General features: G+C 41.0%; 3 protein-coding genes across 3 annotated transcripts in view; all 3 read right to left on the bottom strand.

Moving 5' to 3' along the window:
- Positions 1-21,393, bottom strand: part of LOC306838692 (uncharacterized protein) — a 173,518-nt gene that overhangs the window by 129,664 nt on the left and 22,461 nt on the right. The window contains exons 17-18 of the mRNA XM_079367022.1: positions 19,956-19,989; positions 1,732-1,930 (exon numbers count right to left, since the gene is read on the bottom strand). Of these exons, the coding sequence (XP_079223148.1) occupies positions 1,732-1,930; positions 19,956-19,989 (233 nt within the window). The remainder of the gene's footprint in view (positions 1-1,731; positions 1,931-19,955; positions 19,990-21,393) is intronic.
- LOC306838706 (interferon-induced protein 44-like) lies at positions 5,155-8,932 on the bottom strand. Its single transcript, XM_079367052.1, has 8 exons — positions 8,877-8,932; positions 8,125-8,217; positions 7,765-7,798; positions 7,430-7,628; positions 6,810-6,959; positions 6,133-6,304; positions 5,941-6,041; positions 5,155-5,824 (listed from the first exon to the last, which is right to left on the bottom strand). The coding sequence occupies exons 2-8, from the start codon at positions 8,213-8,215 to the stop codon at positions 5,663-5,665; spliced, it is 909 nt and encodes a 302-aa protein (XP_079223178.1). The 5' UTR covers positions 8,216-8,217; positions 8,877-8,932; the 3' UTR covers positions 5,155-5,662.
- Positions 17,399-19,513, bottom strand: LOC306838711 (interferon-induced protein 44-like). Its single transcript, XM_079367058.1, has 4 exons — positions 19,026-19,513; positions 18,366-18,537; positions 17,994-18,094; positions 17,399-17,801 (listed from the first exon to the last, which is right to left on the bottom strand). Exons 1-4 carry the CDS (start codon positions 19,194-19,196, stop codon positions 17,640-17,642), a joined length of 606 nt encoding a protein of 201 aa, XP_079223184.1. The 5' UTR covers positions 19,197-19,513; the 3' UTR covers positions 17,399-17,639.

Raw genomic sequence — 21,393 nt, forward strand, 5'->3', positions numbered from 1 at the left:
GAATTCTACCATCTGTCTCAGTACGGTCAGTATCGGCCTGTTGATGGCGTCACACGTCTCCAATTCTGAGTGGTAGTTCTTCACCAGAAAGATGGAGTTGAGGGGAATTCCCAGTGTGGCGCTGAATTTTTCCACCTGTGTCAGAGTCAAATAATTTCAGATAATCAGTGAATGTAAAGCTCAGACCAAAGGTGGAAATGTGATGAAAAATGAACTGAAACTCAACAATAACTAATCTAAACAGACTCACCTGTCCCTTCAGGTATTTGCTCTTGTATAAGTTGTTAATATCTTTGTTGACCTCAGGACAGGCTTCATCAACTTTGGTGAGGATGGCCAGTTGGGGAATTCCTGCAGATGTGAAACATTTTCAGTATTTTAATCGTTTGTTTTTCTTGTAATGTCTGATATATAAATTCAAGTGTGTGATATCTGTTCTTACCCAGATCACTGGCAGCAAGTCTGACTTCTCTTAACTTCTGCACGACTTTGTCATCTAACATAGAGACTTTGTCGGCAGGAACGACACAGACCAGCACGTGGACTTTGTCATCCAGAGAGGGATCAGAGTTGTAGCTCGGGTCTTTCTCTGTCAGGGGGCTATCAGTACGAAACTAAAAACAACAAAAATAGATATTCTGATATTATTTCTCAATGCACAGAATGAATGTTTCAGTGAATCAAAAGATAAATTTGTAAAAAGAGAAACTTCATGTGAAATCTTCTAACCTTTCCTCGTATATTTTATTTCTGAGCTGGTTCTCATTTATTTATTTTTATTTATTTATTTTTTTAACATTCTGGTTTTACACTCTGTTGTTGAGATCAAAGTTTTGGTCCCTTTCTTGCTCAGAGAGTGTTACGAGATCACTCTTCATTTTTAAATCTAATTTAGGGACACACGTCTAATTTTGTGTGAGAGGATTCTCAGATTTTTGGCCCAGGGCTTTTACAGTCTGCCTCTGGTGGAAACTCGAGGAACTGCAGGTTTTTGTAGTTCTGAATTGGCTTCGTCTTTCAACAGCAGAGGGAGCTGCTTGCATTGATTTAAAACGTGTTGAAATGAACGCCACAGGGCTCTTTAACAAGAAAGAGAAAGTTTTAGGAGTGTACCTTGTAACCATCTCTCACATGTCCTCGCAGGGCCAGTTTGATGTCTTCCACCTGGACTCCATTGGTGTCCTTTCCCTCAAGGCCCATGATGTCGTTGAAAACAAAAGAACAGAAGCTCTGAGGATCTTTTTTTATTTTGTACGTTTTATACTGTGAAGAAGAAGAAGACATGATTTATATCATTCAGATAAATCTAAGATAGACATTCCTAAATTAACGAGATTGTTACTTTTTATTCAGTGAGAGAATCTATGTTGATCAAATGTTTTTATTTTATTTTTAATCTTCTTAATAAAACTGAGCTGCTACAAAATGATTAATTTCTTCATGAATTGAGTTGAAAATGCTAAATCTGTAATCTTTTCAGAAACTGCCCTCTTCAAACAGCTAACTTAAATCTTTTTGTCATTAATACACTTTGTACATGTCATTATTATAGGATCAGTTGAATTCATCACCATACTTTCTAAAACACCTCTCTGTCTGTGATATTGCTGCCTCAACCTTTTTCTAAATAACATGCTTCACATTAATTATGTTTGTTTTAAACTGGGTGGAGTTTACAGAGAAGGTGAATAATCTCAGTCTGGAGTCACCACAGTCATCACTTATTCTTACCTCTAGAGTATAGCTGCTCCCGGTGGCCGCATCCGTCCCAGCTCGATTTGTAACTCTGCCTCTCAAAGCACTGTCAGCAGAGTTGAAGAAACTGGACTTGCCGGCACCGACCGGTCCATGAAGCAGAATCCTGAGATGTTCGACTTCTTTGTTTTGAGGTTGGTAAGATTTCAGAAAGTTCAGATTTTCCTGAGTGCTCCTGTTGATAGAAGAACATGAGATTCATTACTTCAGTGTTTTGAATACTGAATGTTCAACAGGAACATTGTTATTGATGCTCTGCTGTGTGGCAGAACCACACCCAGGGTCACCTCCCTGACTTCCTGTTTACTCACGTCGACAGAGTCCTCCATGGCTGACTTAAAAGAGCTGAAAGACAAATTCACATGTTAACATACAGAAAGAAAACTTCAGACTTTTTAAACAATTTAAAAAGACTTATGTTTGACTGAATGGTAATATTTGATTAAAAATGATATTTTGTAAATGTGGAAAATCTTACGAGAAGGTGGAGATGGTCTGGATTCTTCTCCTCCCATATCTGTAAAATATAAGAGTTGTGTGTTAAGGTTCATGACTTTACCTCAATAAAGGAAGAATATTCAGATCATAAACTCTGTAAAGAACAACAAAAGTAACTTTTAAATAAATGACAATTTGATGTTCACATCATTCAAGAAAAATAAACAAACTAAGAGGACAAAAGGAAAGATCAGAAGGAGTCCTTCATAAAAAGAGATTTATCATTGAAAACATCCTAAAATATAAAACAAACCAATGTCAATAGAATGAATAATAAAATCACAGAATGAAGACCATCATACCTTTTCCTTGTGTTGCTCTGTGTGCTCAGGATGCTGAGGATGCTGCAGTGACTCTGCTGGTCCTTTTATAGGGTCTCTTACTTTCACTTTTGTTCGTCTATTTCTGTTCAGTCATCTGACTTAGGAGAAATGACTGACTGCCTTTATCAGTCTTTCCAAACAGCTGTGAAACCTTATACCTAAATGTCTTGTTCTGTAGTATTTATGTTTACTCATTCTGCCTTTCTCTCCATGTTTACCTTCATGTCACCTGGCTCTTACATCCAGCTGTTGACTAACTTTATCTGTCTGTACAGTAGGAGTAAGTTGCACTGTAAAACTTGTTTTCTTCCTTCTCCCTGTGATGTTGATCTACATATACTGGTCTATTAGAGCCTTGTCTCTCTCTGACAACATATGCCATCTCCTCCCAGTAACTACCTAGTTATCCTGGCCTTACTCTGGTGGTGAGGTTTCTTACCAGCACGTTGTCTCCTGGTTGCAGGGTGGAACTCCACATGCAGCGATTGTAGCTTCTTTCTCATCTCTTTGCAGACTTTTTCATGTTTCTCATTGCAATGGGGAAGGCTACCTGCATGATTTGTCCCTACTTATCAGCATATCGGGCATGGGACTTGTTTACAATCAAGGCTAGGATCAGAATTTTCAACTGTTTCTTCTGTGTCCAAATTATAGGAGGAATCTGCGCCGGGTAATGGTAGTAGTTTACTAATTTTGTCTTTAATTTTTAGAATTTTATCATCAAAAAAGCTCAGGAAATCATTGCTGCTGAGGGTCAGAGCTACAGTGCTGAAGAGGTATCTAGCTTTGTTGTTGTTTTCTTCAATAAGAGACGAGTAATAGGCAGTGCGGGCCCGTCATAGAGCTTTCATATATTTATTATGACTATCCTGCCAGATTAAATAAGATTCTTTCGTGTTGGTGGAGGTGACGTTAGTTTTAGAGTACGGGTTTCTGAGTTGTACCATGGAGCTAGCCTCTGTCGTTTGATTGCCTTCTGTTTTAGAAGGGCGATTGAATCCAGAATAACTCTCAGTGAATCCACCGCACTATCTGCAACCTGATCCGGCTGAGATGGACTAAAGTGATAAGAAGAGTTTTCAACTGGGTTAGAGCATGGTACTGAATCAAAAGCAGCTGAAATGGCTTCCTTAAATTTAGCTCCAGCACGATGAGATAAACTTCTAGAGAGCACTTTTTTATTAAGAGGAGTTAATGCTGGTAAGAAGAAGTCAAACGTTATTAAGAAATAATCTGATATCAGAGGATTTACTAGAAAAACTGTCAAGTTATTCATTTCAATGCCATAAGCTAGAACAAGGTCCAGGGTGTGGTTAAAACGATGAGTAGGTTTGTTTACACCCTGAGTGAAACCAATAGAGTCTAATAGTGACATGAAAGCTGTGCTACGGATATCATTCACAACATCCACATGGATATTGAAATCACCTACAACAATTATTCTATCACTGCTAAGGACTATGTTTGATAGAAATTCTGCAAATTCAGAATATGGGTGAGGAGGGCGGTAAACTACAACAACTAGAACTGGCTGAAAGGTTCTAGAGACTGGATGTGAAAGACTGGGAGCAAGACTTTTAAAAGAGGTATATCTCAGCTTTAATCAAGGGTTAATTTCAAGACTAGAATTAAAAATAGCCCTCACCATATCCTGCTTTGTCAGAGGAGGGACTCATAACCAATTAAAACAAATCAACGAGTTTGGCTTTTTGAAGCAGGCTGCAGTGGCACATTTTCATTTGTTTGTACTATAAATTGTCGACAATTACAATGCAGATGGGGGGTGAATTTGACCAATAAAGTTTTTTTTTAATTGAATTGAACTGATAAACTTGGTTTTTCCTATAGATTTTTGAACAAGAAATCAGTAAAAAAAAAAAAAAAAAAGGTTTACCGCCCAGACAGATTTTACTGTCAATGACACAGACACAGTACTCATAGTGAATTGTGTCATAAACCTTATCCTCTTACTGAAACTTCTGAAGAAAGTTAACAATTGTTTTATTTCTACAGCACTGCTGGAGAAGAAGGCTGTTTGGTTTGTTATGTTTATGTGACGATTACTCGTTAGCTTAATGTCTCCACCTCTGTTATATTCTTTTATCCTCAGTATGCCAACACGACACAGTTTGAACATCTGGATCAAAGTCGTTGTTGGTCTCTGGTCTGTTCTTGCAGTTTTGACTTGGATCCAAGTGGCTCTGCCCACAATCTCTACCTCTGTTTTTAAGTGGTCAGGAGAACCTTGTAGGGACCCATGTGAACGTCCTCTGCTCCCAGGTTTCTTCCTCAAGTCCTTGATGAGACCCTAAATAATCAGGTTGGATGTCTTGTGGATTCTGCTGTGGATGAGCATTTTGACGAGAAAATATGTTTCGGAGAGAGAGAGAGAGAAAGAGAGAGAGAGAGAGAGAGAGTGCTGTTGTTCTTTAATATTTCCTCATCACAAGAGGAGGTCTCATCCGATCCTTTTATTGTTGATCTTTACGAGTGATTTTAAAAGGGCTGAGACCATGTTTTTGTCTTAGACTTCATACGACGGAGGTCAGACGACATCAACAGAACACACTAACAAACATTTCATCTGTTTGCTTTTATTCTGTCAGAAGACACAGCCTGCACATTCCTTTACATTTAAACTTGTAATCAGTGAGAAAGACGACATTACCTTCACTTGTAGATGTCAGACAAACATTTCTTGATTCTCAGCAAATCACATTTCCTTTTCAGTTCACAACATACACTTGGCTATGATTCAAATATAGTGTCTTACACATGCATTACATCTACACAGACCTAAAAGAAGAGTTACCCTAAAGGTGGAAAGATTTAAATGATATATACACAAAATGACTAAGATGAATGAATTGTCACTGCAGTGCTTGTGTGGAATAAACTAATTCAGAATGAATTCTGCCACAATGAGAGTGCCCTGTATTGTTTTGAACACACATTTTAAATATATCAGCTGTGACTGAGCGACCTTTATATAATGTCAGTTTAATGAAATCCAACTACAAAGTAAATATTCTGTCACATGTTTGTAAAGCTTCATCATGCATCGTTTGCCTCAGCAGTGAGCAGCTCTACAGGTCGTCGAGGTAATCTTCTCCAGAGTTTACCATCTGTCTCAGTGTGGTCAGAATCAGACCGCTGATGGCATCACACGTCTCAGCTTCTGAGTGGTAGTTCTTCACCAGATAGATGGAGCTGATGGGAATTCCCAGTGCCATGTTGAATTTTTCCACCTACATGTCAGAATCAAATAATTTCAGATAATCAGTGATTGTAAAGCTCAGACCAAAGATGAAATGTGATGATAAAAGAACTTAAACTCAATAATAACAAATCTAAACAGACTCACCTGTTTCTTCAGGTATTTGCTCTTGTATATGTTGTTAATATCTTTGTTGACCTCAGGACAGGCTTCATCAACTTTGGTGAGGATGGCCAGTTGGGGAATTTCTGTAGAAATGAAACATTTTCAGTATTTTAATCGTTTGTTTTTCTTGTAATGTCTGATATATAAATCTAAGTAAGTGATATCTGTTCTTACCCAGATCCCTGGCAGCAAGTCTGACTTCTCTTAACTTCTGCACGACTTTGTCATCTAACATAGAGACTTTGTCGGCAGGAACGACACAGACCAGCACGTGGACTTTGTCATCCAGAGAGGGATCAGAGTTGTAGCTCGGGTCGTTCTCTGTCAGTGGGCTATCAGTACGAAACTAAAAACAGCAAAAATACATATTCTGATATTATTTCTCAATGCACAGAATGAATGTTTCAGTGAATCAAAAGGTAAATTTGTGAAAAGAGAAACTTCATGTGAAATCTTCTAACCTTTCCTTGTATATTTTATTTCTGAAATGGTTGTCATTTTTTTTTTTTTTTTTTATATTCTGGTTTTACACTCTGTTGTTGAGATCAAAGTTTTGGTCCCTTTCTTGCTGTTGTTGAAGAGTGTTCCTAGATCACTCTTCATTTTTAAAATCTAATTTAGGGACACACGTCTAATTTTGTGTGAGAGGATTCTCAGATTGTTTTGTGGATCTGGTCCCAGGGCTTTTGCAGCCTGCCTCCGGTGGAAACTCGAGGAACTGCAGGTTTTTGGAGTTCTGAATTGGCTTCATCTTTCAACAGCAGAGGGAGCTGCTTGCATTGATTTAAAACGTGTTGAAATGAACGCCACAGGGCTCTTTAACAAGAAAAGAGAAAGTTTTAGGAGTGTACCTTGTAACCATCTTTCACATGTCCTCGCAGGGCCAGTTTGATATCTTCCACCTGGACTCCGTTGGTGTCCTTTCCCTCAAGGCCCATGATGTCGTTGAAAACAAAAGAACAGAAGCTCTGAGGATCTTTTCTTATTTTGTACGTTTTATACTGTGAAGAAGAAGAAGACATGATTTATATCATTCAGATAAATCTAAGATAGACATTCCTAAATTAACGAGATTGTTACTTTTTATTCAGTGAGAGAATCTATGTTGATCAAATGTTTTTATTTTCTTTTGAATCTTCTTAATGAAACTTTAAGCTGCTAAAAAATGATCCATTTCTTCGTGAATTGAGTTGAAAATGCAAAATCTGTAATCTTTTCAGAAACTGCCCTCTTCAAACAGCTAACTTAAATCTTTTTGTCATTAATTCTCTTTGTACATGTCATTATTATAGGATCAGTTGAATTCATCACCATACCTTCTAAAACACCTCTCTGTCTGTGATATTGCTGCCTCAGCCTTTTTCTAAATAACATGCTTCACATTAATTATGTTTGTTTTAAACTGGGTGGAGTTTACAGAGATGGTGAATAATCTCAGTCTGGAGTCACCACAGTCATCACTTATTCTTACCTTTAGAGTGTAGCTGCTCCCGGTGGCCGCATCCACCCCAGCTCTATTTTTAATTTCACCTCTCAAAGCACTGTCAACAGAGTTGAAGAAACTGGACTTGCCGGCACCGACCGGTCCATGAAGCAGAATCCTGAGATGTTTGACTTCTTTGTTTCGAGGTTGGTAAGATTTCAGAAAGTTGATATTTTCCACAGTGTTCCTGTTGATAGAAGAACATGAGATTCATTACTTCAGTGTTTTAAATACTGAATATTTAACAGGAACTTTGTTATTGATGCTCTGCTGTGTGGCAGAACCACACCCAGAGTCACCACCCTGACTTCCTGTTTACTCACATCGACAGAGTCCTCCATGGCTGACTTAAAAGAGCTGGAAGACAAATTCACATGTTAACATACAGAAAGGCAAGGCAAGTTTATTTACTACTGTTCAGACACAAGGCAACTCACAATGCTTTACAGACATAAAAACAGGAAAACATTAAAACAGAGCCTAAGGAACAAATGCAACAGAAATGTATATACTGTATATATATACAAAATAATAATAATAATAAAAAGAGCTGAAAGACAAATTCACATGTTAACATACAGAAAGAAAACTTCAGACTATTTAAACAATTTAAAAAGAATTAAGTTTGACTGAATGGTAATATTTGAATAAAAATCATTTTTTGTATATGTGGAAAATCTTACGAGGAGGTGGAGGTGGAGGTGGAGGTGCAGGTGCAGGTGCAGGTGGAGGTTTGTATGGGGCTGGATCTGGTTTAGATGCTCCTCCTCCCATATCTGTAAAATATAAGAGTTGTGTGTTAATGTTCATGACTTTACCTCAATAAAGGAAGAATATTCAGATCATAAACTCTGTAAATAACAACAATGATGAATACAGCTCTGCAGATGAATGATGAAGTCATGATGGACTGATTTGTGTCAGAGCCATAAATCTGATTATTACTGTTACCTGTTCCTGGTGTGTAAAATATTCAGAGTTTATGAGTGACAGAAAGTTTCACTGCTGGATAAATAAAGTGGACTAGAAGGTTCTTTATTCCTCTGGACTGCAGCAGAGTAAAAACATGAAGCTGAATATTTCAGATAAAGTACATCAGAACTTTTTTCTGATATTTAATCAGACGTACACGACCTCAGTATGTGGTGTTAAACATGTTTATGGAAACATGCAGTAGATCATAGATTCATCTTTAAATTCATCCATCAGTTAAAAAACAGTTCATGTGAGAGTTGTTTGTCAAAGTAACTTTTAAATAAATGACAATTTGATGTTCACATCATTCAAGAAAAATAAACAAACTAAGAGGACAAAAGGAAAGATCAGAAGGAGTCATTCATAAAAAGAGATTTATCATTGAAAACATCTTAAAAATGTAAAACAAACCAATGTCAATAGAATGAATAATAAAATCACAGAATGAAGACCATCATACCTTTTCCTTGTGTTGCTCTGTGTGCTCAGGATGCTGAGGATGCTGCAGTGACTCTGCTGGTCCTTTTATAGTGTTTCTTACTTTCACTTTTGTTCGTCTATTTCTGTTCAGTCATCTGACTTAGGAGAAATGACTGACTGCCTTTATCAGTCTTTCCAAACAGCTGTGAAACCTTATACCTAAATGTCTTGTTCTGTAGTATTTATGTTTACTCATTCTGCCTTTCTCTCCATGTTTACCTTCATGTCACCTGGCTCTTACATCCAGCTGTTGACTAACTTTATCTGTCTGTACAGTAGGAGTAAGTTGCAATGTAAAACTTGTTTTCTTCCTTCTCCCTGTGATGTTTATCTACATATACTGGTCTATTAGAGCCTTGTCTCTCTCTGACAACATATGCCATCTCCTCCCAGTAACTACCTAGTTATCCTGGCCTTACTCTGGTGGTGAGGTTTCTTACCAGCACGTTGTCTCCTGGTTGCAGGGTGGAACTCCACATGCAGCGATTGTAGCTTCTTTCTCATCTCTTTGCAGACTTTTTCATGTTTCTCATTGCAATGGGGAAGGCTACCTGCATGATTTGTCCCTACTTATCAGCATATCGGGCATGGGACTTGTTTACAATCAAGGCTAGGATCAGAATTTTCAACTGTTTCTTCTGTGTCCAAATTATAGGAGGAATCTGCGCCGGGTAATGGTAGTAGTTTACTAATTTTGTCTTTAATTTTTAGAATTTTATCATCAAAAAAGCTCAGGAAATCGTTGCTGCTGAGGGTCAGAGCTGCAGTGCTGAAGAGGTATCTAGCTTTGTTGTTGTTTTCTTCAATAAAAGACGAGTAATAGGCAGTGCGGGCCCGTCCTAGAGCTTTCATATATTTATTTTGACTATCCTGCCAGATTAAATGAGATTCTTTCGTGTTGGTGCAGGTGACATTAGTTTTAGAGTACGGGTTTCTGAGTTGTACCATGGAGCTAGTCTCTGTCGTTTGATTGCCTTCTGTTTTAGAAGGGCGATTGAATCCAGAGTAACTCTCAGTGAATCCACCGCACTATCTGCAACCTGATCCAGCTGAGAGGGACTAAAGTGATTAGAAGAGTTTTCAACTGGGTTAGAGCATGGTACTGAATCAAAAGCAGCTGACATGGCTTTCTTAAATTTAGCTACAGCACGATGAGATACATCTCATCTTGCTGTAGCTAAATTTATCTCTCTCTCCCTCTTTCTCTCCCAGCTTTCATATCTTATTACTGCTTGTCACTATCGTTGCATTCTAACCTCTCCCTTTTCTGGGAGCTCCTTGCGACTGTTGGTGAGGATGGCCTGCCCAAACAACCCCCCCCCCCCACGAGGATGGCCTGCCCAGACCCCCCCCCCAATCCTATCCGATCCTATTCTTCTTTCTGCATCTTGTCCCATCTCCCCCATCCCATTTTCAAGCCCAGCACAGTTTAGCAGATGGCTGTTCCGTCATGAGCCCGGGTCTGCTGAAGATTTCTGCCTGTTAAAACGAAGTTTTTTCTTGCCACGCTATGACGGATTCAGCTGGGCTCTTGTAATATAGCCATCAGTAAGGTCCTTTACTTGCTTTTTGTGAACATAACAATGAGCATGGTCTTGTTACCTGCTCTTTCGTTAATGTTAACAGACAAACAGTAAGGTCCTTTACCTGCTTTTGTAAAGTGTCTCGAAATAACGCCTGTTATGAATTGACGCTATATAAATAAAGATTGATTGATTGATGCACTTCTAGAGAGCACTTTTTTATTAAGAGGAGTTAATGCTCCCCCCTGAACTGCTACCTTTTCGTGGTGGGGGAGTTTGAGCACTCGAATGACCCTAGGAGCTATGTTGTCGGGGGCTTTGAGCCCCCAGCAGGGTCACCCAAGGCAAACAGGTCCTAGGTGACGGGTCAGACTAAAAGCAGTTCATAAACCCCTATGATGAACAGTACAACTAGGACCGTGACGTCGCCCGGCATGGCGCAGCCGGGACCCCACCCTGGAGCCAGGCCTGGGGTTGGGGCCCGCAGGAGAGCGCCTGGTGGCCGGGCCTTTGCACGTGGGGCCCAGCCGGGTTCAGCCCGAAAGGACGACGCGTGCCCATCCTCCTGTGGACTCGCCACCCACAGAGGAAGCCGTAGGGGTCGGGTGCAGTGTGGATCAGTCGGCAGTCGACGGCGGGGGCCTCGGAGACCCGATCCCCGGACGCAGCTTCTGGCGTTTGGGACGTGGAACGTCACCTCACTGGGGGGAAGGAGCCTGAGCTTGTGTAGGAGGTTGAGAGGTACGGGCTAGATATAGTCGGGCTCACCTCCACGCACTGCCTGGGCTATGGAACCCAGCTCCTCGAGAGGGGCTGGACTCTCTACTTCTCTGGAGTTGCCCGCAGTGAGATGCGGCGGGCTGGTGTGGGCTTGCTCATAGCCCCACAGCTCACAGGGAAAGGTCTCTAACGGTCATTTCGGCCTACGACCCGAACGGCAGTGCGGAGTACCCGCCCTTCTTGGAGTCCGTGGGAGGGGTGCTGGACAGTGCTCCGACTGGGGACTCCATTGTTCTACTGGGGGACTTCACTGCTTATGTGGGCAACAACAGTGAGATCTAGAGTGGGGTGATTGGGATGAACGGCCTCCCTGATCTGAACCAGAGTGATGTTCTGTTATTGGACTTCTGTGCTAGTCACAGTTTGTCCATAACAAACACCATGTTCGAGCACAGGAATGTCCATAAGTGCACGTGCCACCAGGACTCCTTAGGCCGGAGGTCAATGATAGACTTTGTGGTCTTGTCATCTGACCTCCGGCCGTATGTCTCGGACACTCGGGGGAAGAGAGGGGCTGAGCTGTCAGCTGATCACCACCTGGTGGTGAGTTGGATGCGCTGGCAGGGGAGGAAGCCGGTCAGACTCGGCAGGCCCCAATGTGTAGGGAGGGTCTGCTGGGAACGTCTGGCTGAACCCTCTGTTAGCGAGGTCTTCAACTCCCACCTCCGGACGAGCTTTTCACAGATCCCGGGGGAGGCTGGGGACATTGAGTCCGAGTGGACTATGTTCTCCACCTCCATTGTCAAAGCAGCTGCTCTGAGCTGTGGTCACAGGGTCTCTGGTGCCTGTCGTGGCGGCAATCCCCGAACCTGGTGGTGGACACCGGAAGTAAGGGAGGCCGTCAAGCTGAAGAAGGAGTATTATCGGGCGTTGCTAGCGCAGCCCGGGCGGTCCTGGAGGCAAAAGCTCAGGCCTGGGAGGAGTTCGGGTAGGCCATGGAGGAGGACTTTCGGTCGGCCTCGAGGAAATTCTGACAAACCGTCCGTCACCTCAGGAAGGGGAAGCAGTGCTTCACCAACACTGTTTACAGTGGAGGTGGGGAGCTGCTGACCTCAACTGAGGATGTAGTCGGACGGTGGAAGGAATACTTCGAGGATCTCCTCAATTCCACCGTCACATCTTCCACTGAGGAAGCAGAGGCTGAGTTCTCAGAAGTGGATTCGTCTATCACCCAAGCCGAAGTCACCGAGATAGTTGGCAAGCTCCTTGGTGGCAAGGCTCCAGGGGTGGATGAGATTCGCCCTGAGTATCTTAAGTCTCTGGATGTGCTGGGGCTGTCATGGTTTAACTTCGTATTTTAATCTGCACTCTGTTTATATTGTTAATACTGTAATTTATCTACCTCATAGTAATTTATCCACATTCTACCTCAAAGCGAAACACTCACAAGTGCCTTGTCTGTCGATTGTCTGTTGTTCGTTATTTGTTGTCCAAATGTCTTTAGTTAAGTTATTTGTTGTACAGTATTGCTAGTTTTTTCTTTAGTGCTCTTTTATGCACTGCAGGTTTGCACTGGGGGGGGGGGGGGGGAATGCAATTTCATCTGTGCTGTATGTTTAACATGTGGCATATTTGACAAATAAAGAACCTTGAACCTTGAACCTTGACCTTGGTTGACACGCCTCTGTAACATCGCGTGGAGGTCGGGGACAGTGCCTCAGGACTGGCAGACCGGGGTGGTGGTCCCTCTTTTCAAAAAGGGGGACCGGAGGGTGTGTTGCAACTACCGGGAATCACACTCCTCAGCCTCCCTGGGAAAGTCTATTCCAGGGTTCTGGAGAGGAGGATCCAGCTGTTTGTCAAACCTCGGATTCAAGAGGAACAATGCGGTTTTCGTCCTGGCCGTGGAACACTGGACCAGCTCTACACTCTCCAGCGGGTGCTCGAGGGTTCATGGGAGTTTGCCCAACCAGTCCACATGTGCTTTGTGTATTTGGATAAGGCATTCGACCGTGTCTCTCGTGGCACCCTGTGGGGGGTGCTCCGTGAGTATGGGGTTCGGGGCCCTTTGCTAGGGGTGGTCCGGTCCTTGTACGACCGGAGCAGGAGTATGGTTTGCATTGCCGGCAGTAAGTCGGACCTGTTCCCGGTGCGCGTTGGCCTCCGGCAGGGCTGCCCTTTGTCACCGGTTCTGTTCATTACTTTTATGGACAGAATTTCGAGGCGCAGCCAGTGGCCGGAGGGTGTCCGGTTCGGGGACCACAGTATCTCGTCTCTGCTTTTTGCGGATGATGTGGTCTTGTTGGCTCCATCGAACCCGGACCTTCAGCACGCACTGGGGCGGTTCGTCATGCGGTCAATGTATCGGTCCATCGTGGTGAAGAAGGAGCTAAGATGAAAGGCGAAACTCTCGATTTACCGGTCGATCTTCGTTCCTACCCTCACCTATGGTCATGAGCTTTGGGTCATGACCGAAAGAACGAGATCTCAGATACAATGGCCAAAATGGGCTTCCTCCGTAGGGTGGCAGGGCGCACCCTTAGAGATAGGGTGAGGAGCTCGGTCACCAGGGAGGAGCTCGGAGTAGAGCCGTTACTCCTCCACATCGAGAGGAGTCAGTTGAGGTGGTTCGGGCATCTGGTCCGGATGCCCCCTGGACGCCTCCCTAGGGAGGTGTTCTGGGCATGTCCCTCCGGGAGGAGGCCTCGGGGTAGACCCAGGACACGCTGGAGAGACTATGTCTCTTGGCTGGCTTGGGAACGCCTCGGGGTCCCACCGGAAGAGCTGGAGGAGGTGTCTGGGGTGAGGGAAGTCTGGGTGTTTCTGCTTAGAATGCTGCCCCCACGACCCGGCCCCGGATAAGCGGCAGAAAATGGATGGATGGATGGATAACATACAGAAAGAAAACTTCATACTATTTAAACAATTTAAAAAGAATTATGTTTGACTGAATGGTAATATTTAAATAACAATAATTTTTTGTAAATGTGGAAAATCTTACGAGAAGTTGGAGCTGGTTTGGATCCTCCTCCTCCTCCCAAATCTGTAAAATATAAGAGTTGTGTGTTAAGGTTCATGACTCTACCTCAATAAAGGAAGAATATTCAGATCATAAACTCTGTAAATAACAACAAAAGTAACTTTTAAATAAATGACAATTTGATGTTCACATCATTCAAGAAAAATAAATAAACTAAGATGAAAAAAGGAAAAATCAGAAGGAGTCCTTCATAAAAAGAGATCTATCATTGAAAACATCTTAAAAACCTAAAACAAACCAATGTCAATAGAATGAATAATGAAATCATAGAATGAAGACCACCATACCTTTTCCTTGTGTTGCTCTGTGTGCTCAGGATGCTCAGGATGCTCTGGATGCTGAGGATTCTGCAGTGACTCTGCTGGTCCTTTTATAGTGTTTCTTACTTTCACTTTCGTTCATCTGTTTCTGTTCAGTCATCTGACTTAGGAGAAATGACTGACTGCCTTGATCAGTCTTTCCAATCAGCTGTGATAGCTTAATACCTAAATGTCTTTTTCTGTAGTATTTATGTTTACTCATTCTGCCTTTCTCTCCATGTTACCTTCATGTCACCTGGCTCTTACATCCAGCTGTTGACTAACTTTATTTGTCCGTACAGTAGGAGTAAGTTGCACTGTAAAACTTGTTTTCTTCCTTCTCCCTGTGATGTTTATCTACATATACTGGTCTATTAGAGCCTTGTCTCTCTCTGACAACATATGCCATCTCCTCCCAGTAACTACCTAGTTATCTTGGCCTTACTCTGGTGGTGAGATTTCTTACCAGCACGTTGTCTCCTGGTTGCAGGGTGGAACTCCACATGCAGCGATTGTAGTTTCTTTCTCCTCTCTTTGCAGATTTTTTCATGTTTCTCATTGCAATAGAGAAGGCTTCCTGCATGATTTCTCTAACTTATCAGCATATCGTGCATCGGACTTGTTTAGCTGTTCCTCCCTTTTTTGGAAACATTAAGTCAACAGGCAGAGTTGGCTTATGCACACTCAAGTTCAACCAACCAATCAATCAATTTGTATAGCGTCAATTCATAAGTGTTGTTGCAAGACACTTGACAAAAAGCAGGTAGAGGACCTTACTGTTTGCCTGTTAACATTACAAAAGAGCAGGTAACAAGACCATGCTAATCGTGTTTACAAAAAGCAGGTAAAGGACCTTACTTATTGATATATTACAAGAGCCCACCAAATCCATCAAAGGCAAGAAAAAACTTCCCTTTAACAGGCAGAAATCTTTAGCAGACCCGGGCTCATGACGGAACAGCCGTCTGCTAATCTGTGCTGGGCTTGAAAATGGGATGGGTGAGATGGGATAAGATGCAGAAAGAAGGATCGGATAGGAAGAAAAGGGGGTGGGGGGAGGACAGGCCATCCTGACCAAGAGTCCAGAGGAACTTAAGAGAGCTCAGGAGCTGCCAGAAAAAGGAGAGGTTAGTAACTTGAATATAAAGATAGTGACAAGCAGTAATAAGATATGTAAGCAGGGAGAGAGCGATAAGAGTTCCTGGTGCCAGTTCCCCCGGTAATCTCGGCCTATTGCAGCAAATGAGCTGGTCTATACCTAAGCCAGCCCTAACTATAAGATTTATCAAAAAGAAAAGTTTAAGTACATTGTGTGTTTGCCTCCTGGACCCCGACTGGCTCTGCCTTCTGGTCTGAACTCTGATGAGTTGTTGTTGTCAAGGTTTGGGACTAATAAACTCTGCTGTTTCTAGGTAACAGAGCTGCACCGGCCAAAGTAGGATGAATGCCATCTCTAGCTAGCAGACCAGGGTTTCCCCAAAAAGATTGCAAGTTATCTATGAAGCCCACAAGTTGTAAGCATTGACAACTTTAGAAAGATGTTCTTTCCAGTCGACTGTTTAGTCTCTCCCAGTGTGCGTAACATACCCGTGATGGATCCCACAGTAGCTCTGGAGCTTTTGGAAAAGGTTATTTCTGGAATACATCCAGTGTCCCAGTCATCCTTTGCAAAAACATCACACTCCTCTCGAGGCATCTGCTCTACCTGTTGATCCTCCGTCAAAAGACTCAGGTCCACTGATGGGTCCCAGGGTTTATTTCCTGGATCATGACTTTGTTCCTTTAGTTGAAGTTCAGCACTGATGTTAGTTGGTTGTGGCTCCTTATTCTCTGCATTTCTTATCTCAAGAGCATTACATCCACACCATACAACCAACCTTGTGTTGTGCGACCACACAGTGTAATGTCTTCGTCAGTTAGCTTTTCACCTGTCACACTTATTGTTTCATTGTCTTCCTCCGGATGCTGAATCAACTGCTTTCTTATCATCAGTCCTGTTGGCAAGGGTGTCTCCTGAATTGGCTCCAAAACCACGTGACCCACTCAGTACTCTTTTATTCAGTTGACCACATTCCACTTTCATGACTTTGTTTTTGGGGATTCTCAAAGGCCTTCTGCCCACCCTTGCAATGTGTGCACTGCCTTCAGGCTTGTCTTTTCTCAGGACGGACAGGATAGCTTTTGCTGTTTTGGAGGCTGAGCGTTGCTTTTGTACCATGTGATCTGGGTTGATACTGCCTTCAGGTTCAGCTTTTCTGTGCTAGTTTTTTCAACAACATTGAAGCCAATGATAGGGCGTTCAAAGTCATCAATGGTCAGGAATTGTATAGGGTCTCTTACTTTCACTTTTGTTCTTTGATGTGTTTTTGGTCAGTCTAACTTATGAGATATGACTGACTGCCTTTATCAGTCTTTCCAAACAGCTGTGATAGCTTGATACCTAAATGTCTTTTTCTCCATGTTTACCTTCATGTCACCTGGCTCTTACATCTAGCTGATCCCACCTGTCCTTCACTGTCCCCTTCTTTTGTCCACATCAACTTAGTCTTTTCTTTTCTTTTTTTAACATGCGTCTTTATGATTATTCTTTGTTTTTTAATTTGCTGCATGTTTTATAGGATGTGCAAACACTGTTGCAGAGCGTTTGCACTTGTCTGCCAAAGTACAGAGGCCACAAAGAACTTGACATGCACATAAACAGAGACCAGGGGGCGTCTCCAGAGGGCTGGCATTGGCCCACTCGGGTGCTACACCAAAATCAGAGACAATGATTAGCAATTTGCTTTGTCAGAGGAGCGACTCATAACCAATTAAAAAAACAAATCAACTAGTTTGGCTTTTTGAAGCAGGCTGCAGTTGCACATTTTCATTTGTTTGTACTATAAATGATAAACAATCACAATGTAGATGGGGGGAGATCTAAATTTTTACCAATGAAGTTTTTTTTATTGAATTGAACTGATAAACATGATTTTTCCTATAGATTTTTGTACAAGAAATCAGGAAAAAAAAGGTTTTTTTGCCGCCCTCGTGTGGTAAAAGTAAGAAATCCAACAGATAATAGTTAATTTAATGAAATCCGACTACAAAGTAAATATTCTGTAACACTTTTGATTTTGTAAAGCTTCATCATGCATCGTTTTCCTCAGCGGTGAGCAGCTCTACAGGTCGTTGAGGTAATCTTCTCCGTAGTCTACCATCTGTCTCAGTGCGGTCAGAATCGGCCTGCTGATGTCGTCACACGTGTTGGCTTCTGAGTTGTAGTTCTTCACCAGAAAGATGGAGTTGATGGGAATTCCCAGTGTGGCGCTGAATTTTTCCACCTGTGTCAGAGTCAAATAATTTCAGATAATCAGTGATTGTAAAGCTTTCTTGGCCAGGACCACCTGGCAAAAGAGATTCGGAATCTCGAATCTCAATAGGATTATTCCTGGTTAACTAAAGGTTAATAAAATAAATAAAAAAGATCAAAGGTGGAAATGTGACTCAATAATAACAAATCTAAACAGACTCACCTGTTCCTTCAGGTATTTGCTCTTGAATAAGTTGTTAATATCTTTTTTGACCTCAGGACAGGCTTCATCAACTTTGGTGAGGATGGACAGTTGAGGAATTCCTGTAGAAGTGAAACATTTTCAGTATTTAATGTGTTTTTTTTGTAATGATAGATAGATAGATTGATAGATTGATAGATTGATTGATTGATAGATAGATAGATAGATAGATAGATAGATAGATAGATAGATAGATAGATAGATAGATAGATAGATAGATAGATAGATAGATAGATAGATAGATAGATAGATAGATAGATAGATAGATAGATAGATAGATAGATAGTATTAATGCCTGATATGTAAATCTAAGTAAGTGATATCTGTTCTTACCCAGATCCCTGGCAGCAAGTCTGACTTCTCTTAACTTCTGCACGACTTTGTCATCTAACATAGAGACTTTGTCGGCAGGAATGACACAGACCAGCACGTGGACTTTGTCATCCAGAGAGGGCTCGGAGTTGTAGCTCGGGTCTTTCTCTGTCAGTGGGCCGTTAGTACGAAACTAAAAAACAAGAATAGATATTTTGATATCATCTTTTAATGCACAGAGCTGTAAATGTTCCAGTGAATGAAAAAGCCAATTTATAAGAAGAGAAACTTCATGTGAAATCTTCTAACCTTTTTTCGAATATTTTATTTCTGAGCTGGTCCTCATTCTGTTTTGGTTTTTGTTTTATATACTGGTTTTACACTCTCTTATTGAGATAAAGGTTTCTGTCCCTTCCTCGCTCAGAGTGTTACGAGATCACTCCTCATTTTTTAATCTAAACTATGAGTTGTGTGAGAGGATTCTCAGATTGTTGGTGGATATGGGCTTAGAGCTTTTACAGTCTGCCTCTGGTGGAAACTCTAGGAACTGCAGGTTTTTGTAGTTCTGAATTGGCTTCATTTTTTAACAGCAGAGGGAGCTGCTTCATTAATTTAAAACACTTGAAATGAACTCCACAGGGCTCTTTAACAACAACAAAAGAGAAAGTTTTAGGAGTGTACCATGTAACCATTTTTCACATGTCCTCGCAGGGCCAGTTTGACATCTTCCACCTGGACTCCGTTAGTGTCCTTTCCCTCAAGGCCCATGATGTCGTTGAAAACAAAAGAATAGAAGCTCTGAGGATCTTTTTCTATTTTGTATGTTTTATACTGTGAAGAAGAAGGAGACATGATTTACATCATTCAGAACAAAATAATTACATTTTATTCAGAGAGAGAATCTATGTTGATCAAATGTTTATTTTAATTCCATTTTGACTCTTCTTAATAAAACTAAGCTGCCACAAAATGATTAATTTCTTTAAGGAATTCTGATGAAAATGCTAAATCTTCCACATTTTCAGAAACTGCCCTCTTCAAACAGCTAACTTAATACTTTTTGTCATTAATTCTCTTTGTACATGTCATTATTATAGGATCAGTTGAATTCATCACCATACCTTCTAAAACACCTCTCTGTCTGTGATATTGCTGCCTCAACCTTTTTCTAAATAACATGCTTCACATTAATTATGTTTGTTTTAAACTGGGTGGAGTTTACAGAGAAGGTGAATAATCTCAGTCTGGAGTCACCACAGTCATCACTTATTCTTACCTCTTGAGTATAGCTGCTCCCGGTGGCCGCATCCGTCCCAGCTCGATTTGTAACTCTGCCTCTCAAAGCACTGTCAACAGAGTTGAAGAAACTGGACTTGCCGGCACCGACCGGTCCATAAAGCAGAATCCTGAGATGTTCGACTTCTTTGTTTCGAGGTTGGTAAGATTTCAGAAAGTTCAGATTTTCCTGAGTGGCCCTGTTGATAGAAGAACATGAGATTCATTACTTCAGTGTTTTTAATAGTGAATGTTCAACAGGATCTTTGTTATTGATGCTCTGCTGTGTGGAAGAACCACACACAGAGTGACCACCCTGACTTCCTGTTTACTCACGTCAATGGAGTCTTCCATGGCTGACTTGAAAGAGCTGAAAGACAAATTCACGTTAACATGCAGAAAGAAAACAATTTTTTCGGGGACGAATGAAAACCGTCCCAAAATGAATATATTGATGAACATTGCCACCAAATGTATCGGATTGCATTAACTGCCTCTGCGTCAGTCCATTATCTGGGATAGATCTGTCATGATTTGCTTTGCTGAGTAACCAATCAGGTGTTAGAAACTTTGACGAGCTGCAGTGACAGATAACATTATTTCATGATGCACTGTTGGAGTAGGATCCATGAAATGATTAAATAAATAGTGAAATAATTAAATGTGGTTTTACATCAAATTAATTAACATTTTAAATTATTAATTGAAGACTTAATTCAATAATTATTTGTTTCATAAATTATTTATGTATGTATTACCAATATCAAATAATTGTTTAATTATTTGATAACATGCATTTAATTAATCAAATAATTATACATGTATTAAATAATTGTGGATGTATTTCCAATATTAAATAATTGATGACACATTTAATTAATTATATATTTCATTTTGGCACTTGTAGTCCTCCCTAGTTATCAGATGATTTTTCATGAAACCAGTTTGATCTGTGTGTTTTTTAATCTTATTATCTTAATTTGCAAGTAATAATTGCTACATATCAAGGGGTCTTCATCTGTTTTTGTGAATTTGGGTAATGTGAGAATAATTACACAGTAATGCCTGTTGGAAATGATAATATAAAACTCTCAGAATAAATTAAATGAGGTAAATAAAAAAATTAAATAACAATATTTAGTATGGGGGGATAAAGACAATGGGGTATATACGTGGGATATACAGAGAAGGAATATATAATGTGGAGAATAATGGTGTGGGTATTACTCATGGATTTGAGGATATGTATGTGGCTTCAGTTTGAGGGATGATTTTTCTGAGATTTTGTTAAATTATGAGTTCCATGAAGTCCAGGTGTTTTCAAAAGCTAATATAGTGATGGAGACAGGAGGATTCTGCAGCCCAACACAATGGAGAATTTTTCAGTGACTGTCGAACAATTTGATACTATTTAAACAATTTCAACATCATTCTTTTTCACTGATTGGTATTACTGAAAGATGGAGCTGAGATTTAGTTTTGTGATTCTTTTTTCTCAGGTTCATTTGATGAACATAATTTGATACAGACTTTGCTTATAATAAAAATGTACTTTGCATACAATTGCACGAGTAACTGTTTGATATGATGCACTTTGCCTTTGAGGGTGCTCATGGTTACGGCCGGTGAAGTGACATTGCTTTAAGACCAGTGAAAACAAATCAACAAACATATGAGGTTTGAGATAATAAATCATGTCCTTACCTGCTTACATGATGGCACTTTAAATGTGATGCAGACAACAAAGAATATCTTTTATATGAACTGGGTGCTT

Source organism: Symphodus melops (genome assembly GCF_947650265.1).
Source record: "Symphodus melops genome assembly, chromosome: 17".
Lineage (NCBI taxonomy): Eukaryota > Metazoa > Chordata > Actinopteri > Labriformes > Labridae > Symphodus > Symphodus melops.

Coding starts and splice junctions, on each gene's coding strand:
- LOC306838706 (XM_079367052.1), bottom strand. CDS start 8,215: ATGGGAGGAGGAGCATCTAAACCAGATCCAGCCCCATACAAACCTCCA. Junction 6,042..6,132: donor ACTTGCTGCCAGGGATCTGG/GTAAGAACAGAT, acceptor TCATTTCTACAG/AAATTCCCCAACTGGCCATC. Junction 5,825..5,940: donor GCAAATACCTGAAGAAACAG/GTGAGTCTGTTT, acceptor TCTGACATGTAG/GTGGAAAAATTCAACATGGC.
- LOC306838711 (XM_079367058.1), bottom strand. CDS start 19,196: ATGTCTCCTTCTTCTTCACAGTATAAAACATACAAAATAGAAAAAGAT. Junction 18,538..19,025: donor ATGTGAAAAATGGTTACATG/GTACACTCCTAA, acceptor CTTGTTTTTTAG/TTTCGTACTAACGGCCCACT. Junction 18,095..18,365: donor ACTTGCTGCCAGGGATCTGG/GTAAGAACAGAT, acceptor TCACTTCTACAG/GAATTCCTCAACTGTCCATC.